Genomic DNA, 23,199 nt, shown 5'->3' on the forward strand with positions numbered 1-23,199 from the left:
TGGACCAGACGGCTTTCTTTTTGCAGAGCGTAGTGAGCAGCAGGGGGAGTGTAGACTTGGATTAAAGAGTTTAACTAGGAGGAGCTGTTCTAATTCTCAAATAAAGGACATTTAGTTTATTAAAGCGTTAGTTAAATACATAATAAAATGTAGTGACTTTAACAGGGTGAACAGGAGCAGGTCTGCAGAGGTGAGATGGGTCTGCTGTGTTAATCACTGCGTTTCATGGAGGGTCCATACAGAGCCCCTGAAGTCCCAAAATGAATAAAGAAAAATCTTGTGCGGATTATATTTTCTTTATACTTTTTGGGACTTTAGGGGCTCCGTAGGTCCATCCCTATCCTTAGAAAAAATGGAATATTCTTTATCTGTTGTTTTATTTTTTGACATTGAAAGAACAAAAGAATACTAAAAAAAATGCAATAAAACTTAAGTGTAGGGAAAACACAGAAGAAGCTAACAAAATGGTTAAGTGAGACAATAACTTCTGTGCATATATACGCTATTTTACTTTTTGGGACTTCTGGGGCTCTGTAGATTTTCACCATAATCATATCCCAGTTTAAACATCTGGTTTCATGAAAACTGAGCACTGAGAACATACCAGTGGGGATGTCAAACAGGACCGCCAGCTGGTTCTTGGCAGCAGAGAGTCTCTGGATGTGGGTCAGGTGGAGAAGTCCAGGCGGTAACATGGTGAGTTTGTTCTGAGAGAGGTTGACCTGTCGTAAACTAAAACACACAAGTTTACATTACTAGTATAGCTATATAAAGAATACCTGTTGATTTTTTTAAGTTTTGGTTCTTTTGGATAAGGAGGTATTCGTTCAAAAAGGATCGAGGTATCTAACATTTTGACAACCTCTGAACATGGTGCAGTGTGTACCTGGAGCAGATGACCTCCTGTGAGCTGTGCGCAGCCGGCAGCTCGCTGAGCAGGTTATCAGAGAGGTCCAGAGAGCTGAGGCGGATCAGACCCCAGGGCACCACAGAGGGGAGAGCAGCCAGGCTGTTAGACGACAGATCCAGGACCGTGATACTGGAGGATATGTCCATGAACCAGACCAGCTTCAACCAGGGCAGCTGCAGACCGCTCCAACACACACTGACAGCCTAAACAAACACACACACACACTGCTATTTATGAACATATTATCGCATCATTATGAGAAATTATAATGATTGCCTTTATCAGGACAAATATGGAAACTATGTATTTTATCACATACGTTGTCATAAGACAAGCCGTCCCTTTAGAAAAACATTTGGCTGTGTTTAAAAGATGAAGGTGTAACATTTTACACATAAATACAGAAGTAAGTATATCCTGTGTAAATATCTCTCTGTGTCATGACCGTCTACAATGATTGAGACTAGTGAGTCCTGCTGGCTGTGTTGTTGTCAGTCGAGTTTACATGGACGGGACGGCCTCACATATAAAGCTGTTTTAGTCAAGGAGAGAAAAGAAGGATAACATTCTCACTGCTTATCTAGATGTCACATAAGTGTGTTTAGATCAATCAATCTGTGTCAATGTATGTACAACATGAAGAGTTAACACAAGTGTGCTATCAAAGCGACTACGTGGCTCGGCTGAACACCATACAATAAAATTACTGACGTTACTGTGATACTAATTACTGGGTGATTGAAGAACTAAAAGTCCTTGGAAGGACTCTAAACACACCTCCCGGGTTAACGAAAAAAAAAAAAGGAATACCAATTACTGGGTTATTGAAGATTGCAAGGACAGAGACAATAAACTGAATAATCCAGATGATTAAAATGGTGTCCTGGTTACAGTAAACCAAACCGACTCCCTTAATAAAATCTGGAATATCAGGAGGTAATATCCAACAGTCTGGGATATGAAGGAGTAAAAATGCAGAGGAATGTCTGAATGGTTCTCCTCTGTGATTTTGAATTCTTTGTTTTAGTGATTTTTAAATGTTCTATTTTAATGTTTCTTTTCTTTCCTCTGTCATGATGCTTTTGATGTTGTGTGCAGCACTTTGAATTGCCTTGTTGTTGAAATGTGCTCTTTAATTATACTTGCCTTGACATTAGCATGCTAACACAACAATGCAGACCACAGATGATTGCAGCTGGAGCAAAGGAACATTTTTGTCTGCGCTTGCATTTAATGTTGCTTAATGATGGTGCGTTCTAAATGATAACTCCTTGGTGCGAGTGGAGAGGGGTTTGAGTTATGCCGCTGGAGGAGAGCGGAGGCTTCACAATAGTGGAGGTGTCACCAAACAGCAGTTTGTTGTTTGTTTTGGTTTGGTGCTGGTGCTCAAAGGCGACATCTACTGGATCAAAAAGTCACACATTCTTCCTTTAAGGGGTTTTGAATTTAATTTATTCAGGCCAATTAGATTTTGATAACAAGCATGTAATGTATCTGTATGATAAACTACAGTTGTGACATTTCCGCAGTGAAGCAGCAACCTCGTCTTCTCTGAGGTTAAATCTGTCTTTTTGTCAATGGAGTTTGGCGTCTTTAAAAGTAACCTCTTCTTGTACCTTCTCATCTCCCAACACAGGTTAAAAACACAATGACTCTGTGTTTGTTCTCCAAAATAACCAAAAGGAAAAAAGCAAAACCTTATTTGACAATAAAATAAAATATGTTTGTTGAGTGTTTGCATGACTGGATCTGATTTCCTCCCTACCAAGTGCACCCAATTAAAACATGTCCACTAAAGGTTTATTTTATTCACAGACAGGCTCAGATTGTTATTCTAAGTGTCTGCCAACATAACAGAAAAGGAGAGACAGACCTTTTTGTAAAAGAAGAAGATGCTAAATAAGTCAGATTCTGGGCACCAATCTAATCTTGGATCCTTCACTCTTTATTTTAGGTATAGCTCCTGATACCAACATGGACAGAGACTTGATTTCCTTGCTTAGTATTTTGCTATTAATAGCAAAGAAAACAATAACAGCATCCTGGCTGAAACCACAGCCTCCCAACATAACTCAGTGGAGACAGAGATTCAAAAATGTTTTCATCATGGAAAAACTCACAGCCAGATTACAGCTGAAAACAAATAGATTTGATGTAAAATGGGCTCTAGTCACCTCTTAATATTTTTATTTATTTATTTTACTTTAAATGCACTTGTCTATTGTATAGCAAATTACCAATATGTTTGCAGAAGGTGTTAGTCAATCAAGGAAAAAGGATTGAAAAACGATGTGAAGACTGCCATATGTGTGGTTATATGCATTTATGTAAGTTTATGTCTATCTAATGTAGGTATGAAGGAAAGGGTGTGTGTATACATGTATGGATATGGATGTGTAGTTGTTTGGTAAAATGACATGTTAAGATTTCATGAGAAAACGGACAATGTAACTGAAAAGCATCTCCTGAAGTTGTATGTTTTATCTGTGTACTCAATAAAAAATAAGTTCAAAAAAAAAAAAGAAGAAGAAGATGCTTTTTTAAATGAAACAGCTTTTACATCACTCTCTACAAACACACTGGACTCCATTGACAAATACAGTTACTAAACATCGTTTAACTCACAGGTTGATCCCAAGTGATCCCTGAGGATTGTCAGAATGCTGCTGAGCTCTCTGACTGAATCCATCCTGATCACACATGACGCTCTCCTCTGACAGCCTCACATGTACTAAACAAAAAAAACACATCACGGCCCTGTTTCTACATTACTGACCAGCTCTCCGTCTGGCTCTGTGGTTTCTTGCAGTTTGAGTTTGAGGAGGTGTTGGCTGAAGGCCGGATGGTCCATCAGGGTGTACGAGGAGAAGCCGGCTCCGTTCTGCAGCAGGAAGTGAGCGATCTCTTCGTTTCCTGTGACACACAAAACAAAACATACGTCTCTCACTGCTCTGTCCCTGCACACTCTCATAGTACCACTGATGAAAGACTTAAGCGCTAAAGGTTTTTTATTCAGGGTCGTCACCATGGATACCAGAATTATATACTTCAATATGTTAATCAAAACAATAACAATACCTGTTTAATACCACGGCAACACAAATAGAAGTTCTTTACACTAAATATTGGGTAATTTCGTGTTTTTAATTATCAAGCACTGCGGGCACCTACACTCTAAACTGTACATAAACATTGGCAAAGTGTTTGTACAGAAAAGTTACCAATGACTTTATGCAATTAAGACAGTTAACTGGACTTGCGCTTGTATATTTCTTTTCTAGTCTACTCAAAGCACTTTTACACCATGTCACACCTACACATTCACACACTGATGGTAGAGGCTGCTTTGTAAAGTGGCCTCAGAAGTAACTAATCCTATTACATATTCATACGCCGCAGACAAAGCAGTGGGAGCAACTTGGGGTTAAGTGTCTTGCCCAAGGACACATCGGACATGTAGCTGCAGGAGCTGGGGATCAAACCCCCAACCTTACAACGAGAGACGACCGACTCTATCAACTGAGCCACAGCCGCCTCTCCCATGCATTAGTCTCATGAAATAGACATAGTTCTGTACAACAATGATGTCAACGTTTTTGAGTAAATTAAGACAATGTGCAGGAAGGTTGCTTTGCAATTTTTGTGCAATTTAAAGAGTTTGCAGAAATTTAGCTACAATATTTATGCTATGTAGACAGTGTGCTGGAGTTTGTCTGAGATGAATCTGAAATTGAGACTACGTTGGACGAGTTTGCCTGCAATTGTTTGATGGACTCATTCCTCTCCGTCACACCTGTCTTGTAAAATAAAGCTTTGCTAATTTTTGGATTCTATCAATGTGTGTTTGTTTTAAAATAAGTTGAATCGAAAAGTACTGAAACATCGACAAACACGACAACCTTAGGTAGTATGAGCCTTTAGCCTCACATATGTTCCACATTGATTAATTTTATTGTATTATTATCTAAAGTGCAGTGTTGTCATCCTGCACCTTGAATGAAAACTCTTGTGAGTGTAACACTGTGGATAACCAACAGTGTGTGTTTGTGTAGTATTTCCCACATTATGAAGTTGTGTGTTTGGATCCCCGCTCAGCTGCTGCAGTAACTCCCTTTGTATCAGAATCATTATCCTCAGAGCCAAATGACCTTTGTTCAAGGTAAGAACATGCACGCTCACTTCAACAGCTTAATACTGTTTTACTGCATCATAGCACAGTAATATTAAACAGCATTTAAACTTAATGAACGTTTCAGTATCATTAACATGCTGTCTTTACTGATCCCATGGGTAAATGATGAACATAGCTCTCATTGGACCACAGGGACCAGGACCCAGGGAAAAACACAAACCAGAAATTTTGGATTTGCAGTAAACATTTGTGATTGGTTGCTTCTAGAGGTTAATTTGCATCTCCAGGGATCCGTACAGACTGAACACAATGTCCACATCCTTCTTTAGAATTGATGCTCAGGGTAACATACAAAAGTGTGTTGCTTTAAGTGGCATCATTAGGGTTGTATAAAGATAAACATAAACACATCTGACACTCAATTTTATGTCAGCAGCCTTAACATCTTAACCCAGGCAACGTTTTGTTTCAGTACAGACTGTGCAGGATTTTTGATAATTAAAAAAAATATATTACCACATATTGGGTTTATAGGACTTTTATTTTGTTGTTTTCTTATTTAAACAGGCACTGTATCAGTATGATTAGATTTTTTACTAGAATCAAATCAAAGTTTAAAATCTGTTATCGTGGCAACCCTAGTGTGCTTGAACACTAGAACGACCAAGGCAGTCATTTTGACCGTTTTTTTTATTTTGCAATGTAATAACTTACTTAAAATAAAACCTATGTAACTACAGGACCATGACTTTTCCTAAATGTGTCTATATTGTATTCTAGCATTGTTATTTTATCAAAAACACAAAAGAGTTTTGAGTATTTCTACCTTGAAAGTCCATAGCGGTCATATTGACTGCATACATTATAGCCAGTGTATCATTTCACTATTTGCTACTTTTTCCCTGCTCTTGAAGGTGCGCATCGCCATCCATACCACTATGTTTCTGTTAAAAAGAAACCTGAAAGAAAATATGTATGTCAAAATATCCAAGTGGGGCGGCTAAGGCTCACTTGGTAGAGTCGGTCTTCTCTCAACTGGAAGGTCATGTGTTCGATCCCCAGCTCCTGCAGCAATGTCCGATGTGTCCTTGGGCAAGACACTTAACCCCAAGTAGCTCCAGCTGCTTCGTCAGCAGCGTATAAATGTGTATGAATGTGTATGAATGTGTATGAATGTGTATGAATGGGATTAGTTACTTCTGATGGTCACTTTACATAGCAGCCTCAGCCATCAGTGTGTGAATAGGTGTGACCTGCGGTGTAAAAGCGCTTTGAGTATTCTGAAGACTAGAAAAACTTTTATAAACCCAGTTGACCCTCTTTCCATTTGGAAATTCATATCCAGGATTTCTATAAGCACTCATTGAGCTCATCTCTTATTGTGTGCATGTTTTCACTTGCACACATTCACTATGCTCAGTGCGCATGACTTTTCATGTGATATGAAGTCAATCCGTGTTATTGAATATTATTAAATGAATTCTCCAGTCTGTAGCAGCTGAAAGCAACATGAAATTAATTCCAGTTTCTCAGACAGATTCTCAGCAGAGAAGTGTGTGTGTGTGTGTGTGTGTGTGTGTGTGTGTGTGTGTGTGTGTGTGTGTGTGTGTGTGTGTGTGTGTGTGTGTGTAAGGTGTTTGTTGCTCTGTGAGCTGATCACAAGGAGCTAACATTATCTGCATAGAATCCATTAAAATCATGGATCAAAGCTGACTGTCACTTTAAGCTTTAGGGACTTATTTTATGTGAAGCAGCAAACCCAACCGGTATCTCCATTGGGATGACATCACAGAGGACAGTTTGTGTTATTGTCTGTTCTGTTGTACTGTTAGTTTGCAGTGATCTGATTTACAGGTAATGACTGCAGAATGTTTCTGTGTTCGTCCCCTACCTGCTTGTGCAGCAGCGTACAGCGGCAGCCCGGTGATGACAGCAAACTCATCTGTGTGGATGGCACAGTCCTTGGCATCAGCTCCATAGCTTTGGACCAGCATCCGGACCACGTCCAGGTGACCCTGCTGACAGGATGTGGCCAGCATCCAGTTCAACAAGTCTCCCCTCAGACATGGACCTGTGAGAGAATCAGAGTGGTGTTCAGGAGAGGAGTCCAAAACTAAACAAAGACTGCAATCTTCACTTCTTTTTGAGGTTTTTCAATATGAGATAAGATAATCTCTTATTGATCCCTAGTGGGGAAATTCAAGTGCTGCAGCAGTAAAAACAAAACAAGAAGAATAGCATGCATATGAGTGCAAATAAAATAAAACAAATAAACAGATCTATGGTGAATTCGTATTTTAAATACTATGAGGTATAAATATCTAATTGAGTGAGGGATTGTTTCTATTTATTTCTTGCAGCCATGAAACAGGCTGTAATGGCTGCAACATAATCCTTTAGGGCAAGGTGCTTTCTCTACCATGACAGGCTCACATTTTCATTATCAGAGTCTAAAAACAGCAATCAGCTTTTCACACAAACACGGAAAGTCCTGAAAATATTAATTTTTCAGGTAGATCTGCATGTGCTCCTGGCAGACAACCTTTTCATTCCGACTTTACTCAGACTTTCTCTTGCCAGCATATTTCAGTATGAAGTCAATGTGAGCCCTTTTGAGACCACAGTAGGAAATATTCAGGAAAATTCTGGACTCAGTTGCTTCATCAGCCATATCCGCATTGTTCTTTAACGTCATGTTCTGCCTCCTCAGACCGCCCCTCTTCCTGTCTGACAGGGAAAGTCAACCACCTTGAGGTGCATGTGTGAGCAACCAGATCAAGATTTCAGGGGCAGCTTGCCTCAGGGGTACATGTGTGAAAAGGAAAACAGGACCTCAGTCTAAACAATCTTTAGACCAAAGAATATAGAAAATTAAGCCGGTATTTAAAACTATAGACCAGTTAATTCAAACTGAGTAGATTACTGAGAGCTGAGTCTCAGAGATTTTCAGAGAAGCAGAGTAGAGTTTTCTGGCACAACTTCACCGACTACTAAGGAGCATGGAAAGTGAGAGGAGAGTGAAATGAGAGTGAGAGGAGAGTGAAAGGAGAGTTAGAGGAGAGTGAACGGAGAGTGAGAGGAGAGTGAGTGAGAGGAGAGTGAAAGGAGAGTGAGTGAGAGGAGAGTGAACGGAGAGTGAAAGGAGAGTTAGAGGAGAGTGAACGGAGAGTGAGAGGAGAGTGAGAGGAGAGTGAGAGGAGAGTGAGAGGAGAGTGAAAGGAAAAATAGTTGCTCATTTTGAATGTAATGCCGGCAACAGGATCCAAAAAAGTTGGGACAGGGTTATATTTACCACTCTGTTGCATCCCTTTTTCTTGTAACAGTAAGCGTTTGTGAACTGAGATGAATTTCTGTCAGTTTGAAAGTGAATTGTTCCTCATTACTCATCATGTTACTAACCTGTTGACACTGCACCTTACTAACTGGGAGATGATCCACCAGGTGTTTCTTTAAGCATTTCAGAACAGAACAACCCACCCTCCTCCCCCCCACCCCCACTCCTCACGGGATCGTTGATGGACGGCTTGCCTGAACAACACCCATGTAAATCATCACATTCTGTTTTTATCTGTTTTCACAACTTTATAGGAAATAGAGATGTATATAAAGATCTGCTATATCAGCTTCCACTATGGAGAAAGTTCTGCTTCTAACATCTTGTGATGTTTTCAAAGCAAACCAAATGTGTGTATGAACTCAAATTTTTATTTAACTTAAATCGTATCACATGTAACTAAGGTATTGTTCAGGCTCAACAACAATCTGAAGAAACAATAAAGACATTGAGTCAGCGTCTACATTTAGAGCAAAGTTCTCTCTCATTTTGTACTTTGGTAACTATTTAAAACCAGAAAGCAGATTAGAAACACTAAGAAAGAAAATAAATTAATGCAGTTAAAACAAAGAGGGATTTCTGTAATTTAGTATTTCACATTCACAAAGCTGGGGAACTGTTGAGGATTCAAAAAATAGTAGAAAAAAATAAACACGTAATCCTACATTTCCCACAGACTCTTTCTGTTTTTTTAAAGCCCAGCCTTTACTTACCAACAAATACACCTGAGATTTTATAGTCTTTGAGTCTAGGCTGAGAACACCCTGATGACATCATCGTGACATCATCAGGGTTAGCATTATTAGAAAAATGGCCTCTTCCTTAGTTATTGTGGGTTGCTACAGGACACATCCCCATCTCTCAGATTTGTTAGTGTTAGCCGCGGTAAGCTTGCACCAAGCATCTTTTTCAGAGTGTTTGATTAATGTTTATTCCGCCGCTCTGGGATTGTTGCACAGCTGAAACTAAACACCAGTATTTGGTGTCCATCAAAGAAATCGTGGTACCGAGCCTAGCTAACAGGTCATCAAAGTGGGACCTGATCAGCCTCAAGTAGCTGGAAGCAGCAGGAAAGTTCATCCAGACACGGTTCATAGAGGATGAGGGGAGATTAACCCAACTGGAAGGTCCTCTAGGCGAATGATATGAACCCAGAAGGGACAGAGTTTGGTTTTCTGTTATATCTGGAAGGACAATTATTCCTGGGTTTTGGTAGTCCAACACAAATGACCCTTGGGTTTATCCTGTGAGAGTAGCACGGGCCAAAACAGAGCTTTGCATTCAGTCAGAACACAGATCCAAAACAGCTTCCTCACAAACTGCTCTGAATGTTTGTCTCCATCTGAGCGTTGAATGCTGTCCTTTCTGTGGACCGTGACTTGTTTTTAAAGTTCCTCTGAAGTTATTTTATTTTTTTGTCTTTAAAACATTGACTCTCAACTCAGAAGAGAAAACAGTGCACTGCTTTCAACTGATTGACAGCCTTGGGGTTTTTTTTAAGAAACATTTTGTTATGAGCCAACACATTGAATGTTGAGCTGTGTGTTTTTCTCACCTGGTATGGAGTCCAGCAGCTCTCTGACCAGCTCACTGTGTCCGTAATACGCCGCCAGGATGGCCGGGTTGTTGTTGGAGGGCTGGGCGGGCACAGTGACGTGGGCTTCTTTCAGGAGGTAACACACACTCTGCTTGTCATCGTGCTGGGTGGCCACACACAGGAGACTCACCTACAACACACACACAAACTTTAAGCATCACCAATAATAACTGGCTAACTAACAGCTAAAGGATAACAAATAAGAAGATAAATTAAGTACGCATGCTTGCTGTCAATTTCAGACGCTGTCTGTCAGTTTGTGCAGGCACTATCAGGAAAAACAAAAAGCCCTGAAGTAGGGGAATCAGCTCATGGTTCTGCTGTCACTGTAGACCAACATTTTCAAACATGATAGAAAATCATTCTACACTACAATTCTCCAATTCACTTATCAGACTCTTTCATCCAAAGCGACGTACATCAGAGAGTAAGTACAACACAAGCAAGGATCTAGAAAAAAGGGAACAATGTCAGTAAGAGCAAACGATCAGCTTTGAGTCTGATTGGACACACAGGTGCTGACAGGAAGTGACCAGAGGCAAAGCACAACATTGAGGGCAGTTCTTGAGAGCTCTAATCAGTATAGAAACCATCTTATAAGTCGTCATTATCAAACAAAAACCATCGTCATTACCATCATCATCATCAATAATATGGAGACCATCATCATTAAGTTAGTAGGTGTTCATGAAAGAGCTGGGTCTTTAGCTTTTTCTTAAAGGTGCCGAGGTGCAAATCATCCAACTGGTCTTGAGCAGCAGATCGGATTGACCGTCTGGCCTCAGTGTGCACTTGATGACTAACAATGTGCAATCATGCTGGAATCTGTCCTGATTTGAATTAGTCGTCCAACCCAAATCAGGTCTAAATCGGCCTGATATCGTACAGTGTACACCAAGCGGCAACCTCCAGTCTTGAAATCCTGAAGTTTGCTACTGTGTCCGCTTGAGGCTGGCTCCGGAAGACACCGGGAGTCACACACACACACACACAACAGGCAATAAAGCAGTTTTTACACTACAGATAAACATGTTCACAGCCTGGTACACAAAATGAAATAGTTCCCATTAGTTATTGTCATCATGATTTTGAAAACGATACGTGTTATCCATAGTTAGCCGCGTAGCTGACATGATTGACAGGTGGGCGCGGTGTAACGGTTCATCAAGAGGCTTAAAACCCGCCTCAGCTCCAGCTCTCAGCCTGTCATTAGGTTGACTGAAAGTTACGCTGAGACAGCATTTCCGGCATGCTGCTGCCGACCAGCCTCCAGAGCCCTGCTGTAACAATCAATTTTTCCTTCTTAGATTTTATTTACAACATTTGTAAAGATCAAAACTGTGTAAATATCAAACATTATTGATTCCCACAGCATGTCAAAACTACAGCCAAAAAATAGAACTCCTGAACAACCACTATAGGTAGATTTCTTGTTTCCATTGCAGACATTTCATGAAAAGTCCTGTATGCTGTCCAAATTGCACAAATACATCAGCAACATATTGCCACTGAAATGTTTCCAATGTATTTGTGCAATTTAGACAGTGTGATAGAGTACGCTTGTAGTTTTTGAACGATTCATTCCTCCCCTACAGACCTGTCTTATGTAACAGATGTAGTTTTTATTCAAAGCATCCGTATTATTTCATTCTATTGATCATTAAAATAACAGAGATTGTATCGTTTTTTTAACATGTGCTGGCGAAAAGTATCAATGTATAAAATATCTGACCACCTTGGTGAGCACCATGAGATAAACAGCAGCTGACAGTCAGACAGTGTACTCACCCCATCGATGTTCGGTACTCCCCCACTGCACTCCATGCAGCAGGCTTGTTGGATCAGCTCCCGGGCAGCCTCCTCCTCTCCATCTCTATATGCGTCCTGGATGTTCTCCAGAGTAGGAGAAGGAACCACAGGAGGGCCGTGCTCCGGACTCGTCAGCAACGACTCCTTGGCCCCCATTTGATCCCCCGGCCCTGAAGGCACAGAGGACGGACACAGGGGGGAAAACTGTGATCAACGGGAGTTAAAAAAGAAAAGAGCATTTCTGCAGAGGATCAGGTAGCAGGTTGGAATCATTGTAATACTGTAGTCTTGATAGCAGCATATGCCCAGAACTAGGTCACCCTATTAAAGAATTCTCTCACTGGTGCAGCTGAGTGGATTAGTGCAAAGTGTGAAACAGCGTCTGGTGGAATTTGCAGTGACACTGAGCTCAAATCACTCTCTCTCTATTTTATAAGAGCAAAAACAATGATTGCAAATGAGGCTTTGTTAGAGTTTTTTGGCTTTCCAGTGACGCAAGTATGGAATGCTTTTATCAAATATCTATATCATAAAGTGTCATGTATCATCACATGATATTATAAATCACATCATGTCTTACTGTATTATATCATATCGTACTGTTGTGTATCCTATAGTATCAAATGGTCTTATTGTATCATATAACATCAAATAATATCATATGGTAGAGTTGTAGTACTCAAAATTGTTTTCTTTTAAGGTCTTGGTCTCGTCTAGGAATCTAAATCCGGTCTTGTCTCGATCAGGTATGTCTTGGTCTCTAGTGTGGTCTTGACTACAACACTATCATATGGCATCGAAATGTATTGTATCCTATGGGACTGTATCATATCATATTAATTGTATGTTGTCTAATATAATGTTATTTTGTAATTAGGGCCCGAAGCACTGACAAGTGCGTAGGACCCTCTTGAAACCCAAATGTTTATTCTTCTTTCTCGACACAAAGTAAACGCAAATTTCAGGGCTTGAACGTGGCCGAAAACTCAGCAAACTTTACACCGTCATCAGGTCTGGCGAAAAATTTGATATTTTGGTCGTTTCGTAAACAAATTTTGCAAAATGGCTCAGTGGCGCCCCCTTGAAATTTTCAAAATGGCCTGCCCATAAAGGCTTTTTTCACGTACACTCACGGAAATTGGTACACATATTAAGCTTGTCAGGACGGACTAAAAATCCTCTTGCAGCGTATCAAAAAAACAGACAGGAAATCCACAAATTAAAGTTGAATTTCACAAAAATCACCCAAAATCTCCAATTTCAGCCTTCGTATTTGAACGAACTCGTTTGTATTGTATCGTAACAAAACAAATTGTCCGATATTACATCGTATCTTGTCCAACCAACCATGAAATCATATAGTATTGTATAAAATCAAACTGTACTGTATCAAATCATATGGTTCCGTTTTGTATCCTACGATATCGTATCACATATAACAGAATCATGAAGTTTCATATCGTTAAATGATGTATAATTTATTTGATTTGTAAGTAGTTTGCTGTATTGTATCGTGTCTTTTCTTATTGTACCTGATTATATTGTAGTATATTGAATCATATCTTCCAGTATCAGTTCGTATGGTATCTAACAGTTTCCTGTCGTATAGTAGCGTCTTATCTAACAATATCGTGTCATATCGTAATTTATGGTAAAGTGTCGTATCCTTTTGTAATTTGATGGAGCATGTATTTGTCAATTATTACAGAATTGCTGTTTTTGGTATTAACGTCAATGTGGGCCATGTGTAAAGAATCATATCGTATCACATAGGATAGGATAGGATAATACTTTATTGATCCCCAGAGGGGAAATTCGGGCGTTGCAGCAGCACAGACAAGTAAGCTCAAAATACAAAATACACATTAAACAGAATAGATAAGATAAGATAAATAAAAATAGGGGGTATATACAAGAACAAAATGAATGAATGATGAAGTAAACTGCAGGGAATTGAGACAGTATGTGCAGAGAATGGCAAGATAAAGTGACAAGTGATGATTAAAGTGACTTGGTATGATCAATTACATCATTACAAAGTCTTATTGTATGACACAGTGTTGTATTGTATGGTTTCCTATCTCTGTCATTCCCACGCCTAATAGACACCTCATCATCCACATTCTCTCATCCAGACTTTTTAAAAGCCTTTTTGTTTTGTTATTTTCACAACAGAGCATCACTCCAGCAGGTTGGAGTCAGTCTGTTTATCTGCCTCTGCTGATGCGATGCCCCCTCAGGCTGTATTCATACAAAGGTATTCATATCCTGTAGTGTGTGTGTGTGTGTGTGTGTGTGTGTGTGTGTGTGTGTGTGTGTGTGTGTGTGTGTGTGTGTGTGTGTGATGCACCATTATTTTTATATCTTGAAGAATGTGCGTTACATTAGGGAGAGGAATAGCTCAGTGTCTCCTTTCTGAAGCAGCCTGAGTTTGAGATCTATCAGGATCCGAAAAATCCAATAGAATGAAAAAGACCTTCAGGTGTTTCGCTGATACCACCGCAAGTGATCTAAAAAAATACAGCTAGATTTCAAGTCTAGATTATTTAAGGACAGCAGCCAAGATAAAGTCAATGTTACTTTATACCTTTGACTTTCTCCGTCTGTCCACAGAATAGATTCAGAATATGATTAGTTCACACTGTCACACATCTTCACTTGCAGTTCTTGACACATTATATGATGATTGTTTTGCCTGTAACTTAAGCAGCTAAAGCATGAGATGAAAAAACATCCTGTCATCACCATGCTGTTGAATGTTTTCCTGTCAGAATGGTTAACGTTGTGTTTCCTCTTTCTGCTGCGTCTGAGCTGCATGCAGAGGCTTTTCTATCAATAATTAAGACCCACAGAGTCCGACTGGCCTGCTGAGCCTGAGGAGAAAGCCTGGGGGAGTGTAACCATTAGACCCACATGTGCCCCCCCATCATCAATATTCCCCTTTCAGAGCCTTACATGACCTGTCAGAGAAAGCTCAAAAGGAGAGCTGGAGGAGGGGGAGGCTATCAACATCTACTCCACTACTAGATTTGCCCTTTCACCCACCCCTCCAGAGAAAAGATCAGTGGAAACATACACTCGAAGTACTGCACTGACTTTGGTTGTACGACACCACAGCAACACAAATAGAAGCCCTGGACACCCAATATTGAGTAATTCTTTGTGTAATGCCAAAAATTGTGTAAGGGTACCCAGAAGTTGCCAATTGAGACAGTGCTCTCTCTCTCTGTCTTTTCACTTGCAGCAGTTTTTGGTTAAATATATGTCTGGAGAGCTTTAAAGCTTTGTCACTTTTTGATCAATCATTAAAATAACAGAGATTGTATAATTTTTTTTTTTAAAACAAGTGATATCGAAAAGGTTTCCAAGTATCAAACACTTTGACAACTTTACTTCATATATAAACAACACAATCTCAGAAGGTCAACACTTTTTTTTATTTTTATATTCAGGTCTAATTACAGATTTTTTTAACTCAACTGTTTATAGGTTCTTGTTTAAAGGGGTCATATTCTGCTTTTTCTGGTTTTATATGCTCTTTAATGTGTTTTCCAAGTGTCCTGTGCATGTTTAGGCACATCTATTTGCAAAAATTCAAAGTCCGCGTAAACGCTGCTTCTCCTTCGTCCTCCTGTTAGCTGTAGCATTAGCTGCATGTAACGCTCGGTTCTAGCCCCCCTCGATAAAAATTTGCCAGTGTGACGTCTTGTCAGTGTGAGATCACTGATCTAAGCCCATTGGCTCGTTGTGGCAAGCCCTGCAGCTCATGTTGCACGCCCGTTAGCTTCTGTAGCACGCCCACGATATGCCGTAGCCTGCGGTAGCACAGTAGTGCTAAGGTGCTAATGTTTATGCTCCCCTCGGAGCCAGAGTGGCTGCATTCTCAATATGGTAAAAGGGGCGGGACATTTCCGAGAACCGTGCTGAGCGACTGACCAATCACGACAGAGCCGACAGGCTGACCAATCAGATCAGACTTGGCACACGTGGGGACTCTGAACGTGGACACTTCAGAGCCTTAGAGAGAGAGTCAGAAGCGAGCGGCAGTTCATGAAAACAGACACTTTTTTTTAACTTTATCTATTGTGAACATACTTTAGTAGGTACATAGATTAAATATATGAACCCCAAAAAGGGCATAATATGACCTCTTTAAATTTCACATATATTTTTATCCCTGCACGGGTTATGTACATTTCTTGTATAAGTCTATTTTTAATTGCACAGTTTAAGTTTGATTCATCTAGGGGTATTCTTTCAATCTTTTTTCGGGTTAATATTTATGTACATGTATGTAACAAATGTTTCATGTCATGTACGTCTTTGTAACCTGCTACTGGATGCTTTGAATTTCCCTCGGGATCAATAAAGTATCTATCTATCTAACTTCATAAAACCTTCAGAGCAACGCAAGAACCGGGCCTATTTTGAACATAAAACCTCCAGTGGAGGACCAGTATACCAACGAGGGAAGCTACAATCCAACTTTTCTCTGCTTTTTGGTACCAATATTTGACTTCCTGTACCTGTGCTGCTGGTAAAAAAGTGATGTTCAAAATCTGTTCACAAGCTGAGTGGAACTCTCTGGATTGATTTCAATGAAAGGTGACATGAGGCCAGGGATTAATATGAACCCAAATCTGAATAAATGACAATGCTCTGGCTGGCAACCATGAAAACACTGAGTTTTATAGGAACATTGACAAAGAGCCCTATTTAAGGTGGATCAACAGGTCATGACCATTCTGCTTAATAAGGTCAGAGTAAGCAGATTACATCAGTGCATGTTTCATTCAGACCTTAACTACACTCTTGTGGATCAGTGTTGTAAACATATTTTTAGTCCACTGATCGCTCCGTGTCTCTTTTTAATGTTTCATATTTGAGCCTTTTGACGAACACACCACAGACTTCCTGTTTCTATGAAAGGCTCCAGGTCAGACTGACTAAAATGAGGACATATGTTTGCATGATTCATATGTGGAAAGATTTCTATGATCAGGCTTTCATGCAAAAACTACAGGTCAAGCATCTACTGTTGTCTAAATTCAAGATACTTTAACACTGCATGTTTTAAACCATTTAATCTCTGATGTTTTAATAATAGACAAAAACAAGAAAAACTTCAGATCTTCAGTCGTAATAACCAAAATGAAAGTGAGTGAAAGACCGCAGAGCAGGTGACACTATCTAAGCACAAATATGTGGGCGGGGTTTTGGTAGGGCAACATATTTGTGACAGTGTGAAATAGTTTGCCTGCAATTTCTGTGAACAATATTTGATACCCTATAGAGGGTTCTATTTGTGTTGCTATGGTATCAAACCGGTATTAATATTGTTCTTGTTCTCAGATTCTGGTATCATCACAAATACAAATGTCAATTCTTGTTTAACATGTGACGTGTTCTTTGGAATCCAGACGGCAAAAGTTCAACCAATCAATCTACACTCGAGAGATCATTGAGGAACAAAACAATATCGAGTCAGTCACAGAATAAATAAAAAAAAAACAGAAGATTGATATGAGGCGATCAAAAGCATGAAGTTAGCGATATACACTGCCTGGCCAAAAAAAAAGTTGCCACCAAAAAAAAAGGTCACACACTTTAATATTTCTTTGGATCGCCTTTAGCTTTGATTACTGCACGCATTCGCTGTGGCATTGTTTTGATAAGCTTCTGCAATGTCACAAGATTTATTTCCGTCCAGTGTTGCATTAATTTTTCACCAAGATCTTGGATTGATGACGGGAGAGTCGGACCACTGCGCAAAGTCTTCTCCAGCACATCCCAAAGATTCTCAATGGGGTTAAGGTCTGGACTCTGTGGTGGACAATCCATGTGTGAAAATGATGTCTCATGCACCCTGAACCACTCTTTCACATTTTGAGCCCGATGAATCCTGGCATTGTCATCTTGGAACAGCCCGTGCCATCAGGGAAGAAAAAATCCATTGATGGAATAACCTGGTCATTCAGCATATTCAGGTCGTCAGCTGACCTCATTCTTTGGGCACATCATGTTGCTGAACCTGACCAACTGCAGCAAACCCAGATCATAGCAGTGCCCCCACAGGCTTGTACAGTAGGCACTAGGCATGATGGGTGCATCACTTCATCTGCCTCCTGATCACTGTGGAACAGGGGAAATCTTCCTTCTAGTTTTTAATAATGTGTTGGACAGTACTTTACCCAATTTTAGTAGTTTCTGCAATCTCCTTAGATTCCTTTTCCACGACCACAGGATGGGTCTTTCAGCATAGTTGTTTAAGAAATGAGAAGCTACTCATTGCATCACTTGGGGTTAAATAACTTGTTGCCAGCTGAAAGATAATCGCCCATGCAGTTATTATCCAATGGGATGCTCTTACCTATTTGCTTAGTTAAATCCAGGTGGCGACTTTTTTTTTGGACAGGCAGTGTATGTTCAAACAATTAAGAATATCAAATAAAATACAGTGTGGAAAATAAAGACTAAAAAGTACTAAAATTATTTAAAAAAATGTTCAAAGATTAAAAAGGAATGGTAGACTGAACATGTCAAACCTATAAGACCTGATTTGATTTGACTTATTGGAGTACATGGGTGTTATTTCCTAAGTTTTGTCATTTTCTTTCATCCATTAACCTGCTCTTAATTTCATTTTCTTATTTTCTTTCTCCACCCCTCCAAGGCGAAAGCTTCCTGTGTTCTTTTGTAAATAAGTTCAATTTAATTAATGTTACTTGAATATGAAAAAATCTTTGGAAGAGCTAAATTGTTAAATATACAGCGAGCATCATACCCCCCTCTTTCTGCAGAGAAAGTGCTCCAATGTTTGAAAGTTTGAGGGAGGAGTCTTGCAATTATTCTGCTATTATGTGTAATTACTAATGTGTGAAGAATGCTTTTCCTAAAAAAAAAAAAAAAAAAAAAAAAAAGGAACAGGTAAATAGATAAAAGGCTACGCCTATTGTTTTTGAAACAATACACATTTTGACAATTTCAGCATTTAAGTTAAATTATGGTTTGAGTTGATAAATCACATTTTATCCCTTTGCAGTATCTAAGAGACATTTCCCCTCTGACTGGACAACAATCAACAGTTTTAAAAGGCCACGTTTGCAGAATCCTGTGCTCGTTGATCTCACATTATACATAAATTGGGGCAGTCATTTCTCTGCAACAGAATAGATAAGACCTCTTGATTCTTATAGTTGACATTTCATGACACTTTTATGCATTATGTTATTTGCTGTGTAAAATGGGATGTGGGCAGCAGGAGGCAGCAAAAATAGCAACCGGCGATCATTGGTGGTCACTTCCTGTTTACATGGATCTGATATAAGAGGAATAACAGAGGCTTTATTCTGATTGGAAGAGAGAGCTAAGGATTCTGTCGTTTTAATTTCATCATAGCAGGATTATGTCAACAAAGATGTACAATTAAAAAAAAATATAGCTAAAGGATAAAATAACAACATTTGTGCAGACCTTAGGAATATGAATTGAAGGCAGAACAGACATGCAGGAAATAAAGATGGGATGGACGAGGGGTTCCATTGTTTTTTAACCATCCCACAGTAAACGAATGACCCAAAACCAGCTTATTACTTGAATGAATTCCTCATCTGTAGGTGCAGTGCCTTCCATCCATACGCTAGAAGCCTTTTAAAAACACTTTTCAAAGACTAATGTCCGACACCCTCACACATCTGAAGACACTGTCAGCATCTCACACAGGTTTTCATTCTCAGACAAACTTTTGCAAAGATTGGGATCAGGCAGGATCACTTACTGCAAGACGACAACAAGATTCCCTTTGAGATTATTTCCCAGCATGCACCAGGAGGAATTTTACAACTACAACTTTTGAGCAGAAAGCAGAAAACCGAGAAGGACGAGTAAAGTGCTGGAGTTGTGAAGAGAGCGAGAATGTCTCTTTGACGTGTCCTCCACTTTTCACCACAATAGAGTGGGAGAAGGAAGAACAGTGGTCTGAAATACTGCAGCCCTAAACACAGAACACCACAATCAGACAAAGACTGCTTTGCAGCTTGGATTGAGTGTTTTAACCACCTTACACCAAATGACCAAGATCAAAGGAGGGCGCCCTAACTCAACTCTCAGGATTTTATTTCCACTTTTTAAATTTCACTGTGACTGTCATTAGGTGTAAGGCCAGTATTAAGATGTTAATAGAACAATTAAAAGACAAAAAAATTGATTTGTTTTTCTCTTATTACAAAACTCAAGAAAATGTATCTGCAAACTGTCTAAGACTGAAATATATCAAATGCAGAAACAGAATCCGTGCATTAGCTGCTAGCTCAGTTAGCCAAACACATCATAGTGCTTAACAGTTTAGCTCCCCCTCAGATCGTTACACCACTGATTCACTGAAACAATCTACATTTGATCTCACAAGTATCAGTGTGCTTCACCTGCTTCAGAATGTTTAGTAGGTCTCATGCTGAATCACTCTAAATTGATTTGGGAGAAGTTCATCTCGACATGCTGTCAGTCTCCATCCATGAAACAGAGACTAAATGTACAGTGGGTCTGGAAAGTATTCAGACCCCTTTACATTTTTCACTCTTTGTTTCATTGCAGCCATTTGCTAAAATCAAAAAAGTTCATTTTATTTCTCATTAATGTACACTCAGCACCCCATCTTGACAGAAAAAATACAGAAATGTAGACATTTTTGCAAATTTATTAAAAAAGAAAAACTGAAATATCACATGGTCATAAGTATTCAGACCCTTTACTCAGTATTGAGTAGAAGCATCCTTTTGAGCTAGTACAGCCATGAGTCTTCTTGGGAATGATGCAACAAGTTTTTCACACCTGGATTTGGGGATCCTCTGCCATTCTTCCTTGCAGATCCTCTCCAGTTCTGTCAGGTTGGATGATGAACGTTGGTGGACAGCCATTTTCAGGTCTCTCCAGAGATGCTCAATTGGGTTTAGGTCAGGGCTCTGGCTGGGCCAGTCAAGAATGGTCACAGAGTTGTTCCGAAGCCACTCCTTTGTTATTTTAGCTGTGTGCTTAGGGTCATTGTCTTGTTGGAAGGTGAACCTTCGGCCCAGTCTGAGGTCCTGAGCACTCTGGAAGAGGTTTTCTTCCAGGATATCTCTGTACTTGGACGCATTCATCTTTCCTTCAATTGCAACCAGTCGTCCTGTCCCTGCAGCTGAAAAACACCCCCATAGCATGATGCTGCCACCACCATGTTTCACTGTTGGGATTGTATTGGGCAGGTGATGAGCAGTGCCTGGTTTTCTCCACACATACCGCTTAGAATTAAAGCCAAAAAGTTCAATCTTGGTCTCATCAGACCAGAGAATCTTCTTTCTCATAGTCTGGGAGTCCTTCATGTGTTTTTTTGGCAAACTCTATGCGGGCTTTCATATGTCTTGCACTGAGGAGAGGCTTCCGTCGGGCCACTCTGCCATATAGCCCCGACTGGTGGAGGGCTGCAGTGATAGTTGACTTTGTGGAACTTTCTCCCATCTCCCTACTGCATCTCTGGAGCTCAGCCACAGTGATCTTTGGGTTCTTCTTTACCTCTCTCACCAAGGCTCTTCTCCCACGATTGCTCAGTTTGGCTGGACGGCCAGGTCTAGGAAGAGTTCTGGTCGTCCCAAACTTCTTCCATTTAAGGATTATGGAGGCCACTGTGCTCTTAGGAACCTTGAGTGCTGCAGAAATTCTTTTGTAACCTTGGCCAGATCTGTGCCTTGCCACAATTCTGTCTCTGAGCTCCTTGGGCAGTTCCTTCAACCTCATGATTCTCATTTGCTCTGACATGCACTGTGAGCTGTAAGGTCTTATATAGACAGGTGTGTGCCTTTCCTAATCAAGTCCAATCAGTTTAATTAAACACAGCTGGACTCCAATGAAGGAGCAGAACCATCTCAAGGAGGATCAGAAGAAATGGACAGCATGTGAGTTAAATATGAGTGTCACAGCAAAGGGTCTGAATACTTATGACCATGTGATATTTCAGTTTTTCTTTTTTAATAAATTTGCAAAAATGTCAACATTTCTGTTTTTTTCTGTCAAGATGGGGTGCTGAGTGTACATTAATGAGAAATAAAATGAACTTTTTTGATTTTAGCAAATGGCTGCAATGAAACAAAGAGTGAAAAATGTAAAGGGGTCTGAATACTTTCCAGACCCACTGTATTCTGACTGAGCAAACTGGCTTCATGATTTATTCATGCTTTTAACTATTTATATCATCCATGTCCTTACATCAACAAACCTGCCGTACAGATGTGTTGTAGGAGTAAATTTCCTCTCACCTGATCAGAGGACAGACTCCAGTGTCATCACTTCTCTCTAAATTATTAAATTTGTCAACAGTCCATGTCCCTCCGACATATTCCATTCAAACAGGCTTTGGCACATCCACACACTCAGGTGAAGTATATTTAGCGCGTGACATCAGACTCAGGTTAGTGGATTGTCAGAAACATCAGTGATCAGCTCGAGGATCAGCACGGATCAGATGTCAGGAAACAGATTCAGAAGTCTGTGCGGAGTAGCAGTTCTACATGTGCAGCATGAACAACGCTCCGCTCAGCATGCTGCTGTAGGTCTCCTGTCTCCGACTGACCTGCTCATAGCCGAGCAGAAAAATCCTCCTCTTCCTCATCAATCCTCCAGCCTCCATCACATCCCCACATGTACGGCTTCCCCCTCACACAGCATCCTCAGCCATCCTGACTCTGTTATCTGATCTGCCTCCTCCTGCACCGTGAAGGGCTGAGGATGGAGGGAGGGAGGGAGGGAGAGGTAGGGGAATAGGAGGAGGGGGGACAGGAGGAGGAGGGGGAGGAATGATGCTCTTTTGTTTCACAGCCGCACCTCTCTCTCCCTTTCACACCGTCTCTGCTGTAATCTGCTGTAATCTCATTCCATCCCACCGGAAGCATGATTAGATTGACCATTTGGTTTCTGGAGAAAAATATCCAGATATAAATGTCCAGACAACAGTCAGACATCAGCTCGCTGTGATATAAACCAGAGGAGCATTTTTATTAATGAATAAGAAAAAACAAAAAGGTTAGCCTTTTCAATGAATCAAATAATTGAATAGCTCTTTTCCTCATTTGCCTCATGGCGGACACAGCACATACTGGAATATGCAGGAGGAGAAATCGTTCCCATCATCTGGTGTTACATTTTCCAGTTATAAAATCTGTAGCCTAGCCAGTGAAGACTCCAAGGATCTCTCCTTGAAATGTAAATGTTATTCATGAGGTTCCTGAAATGTATGTGAAGCAACATTCATGTATATTCATTTGTGCATGATGTTAAAAAATATATCTTTGATAAACCCTTACCCTGAAATGTGATTTTTTTCAATGCTTTGTTATAAAATAAGGGTCTGATTCACAAAAGGATTGCTCCCAATAAACCTGTGCAAA

General features: G+C 40.1%; 1 protein-coding gene across 3 annotated transcripts in view; it reads right to left on the bottom strand.

The window, feature by feature from the left end:
- lrrk1 (leucine-rich repeat kinase 1) overlaps positions 1–23,199 on the bottom strand; it is an 84,621-nt gene that overhangs the window by 51,769 nt on the left and 9,653 nt on the right. For 2 of the 3 annotated variants that reach the window (XM_061042724.1, XM_061042715.1), the window contains exons 3-8: positions 11,762–11,952; positions 9,932–10,103; positions 6,934–7,113; positions 3,687–3,823; positions 887–1,113; positions 605–732 (exon numbers count right to left, since the gene is read on the bottom strand). In XM_061042724.1, coding sequence (XP_060898707.1) covers positions 605–732; positions 887–1,113; positions 3,687–3,823; positions 6,934–7,113; positions 9,932–10,103; positions 11,762–11,952 — 1,035 coding nt within the window. Of the gene's footprint in view, positions 1–604; positions 733–886; positions 1,114–3,686; positions 3,824–6,933; positions 7,114–9,931; positions 10,104–11,761; positions 11,953–22,071; positions 22,574–23,199 lie in introns of those variants that run through there. The other variant, XM_061042732.1, reaches the window with a different exon arrangement.

Source organism: Labrus mixtus, chromosome 1 (genome assembly GCF_963584025.1).
Source record: "Labrus mixtus chromosome 1, fLabMix1.1, whole genome shotgun sequence".
Classification (NCBI taxonomy): domain Eukaryota; kingdom Metazoa; phylum Chordata; class Actinopteri; order Labriformes; family Labridae; genus Labrus; species Labrus mixtus.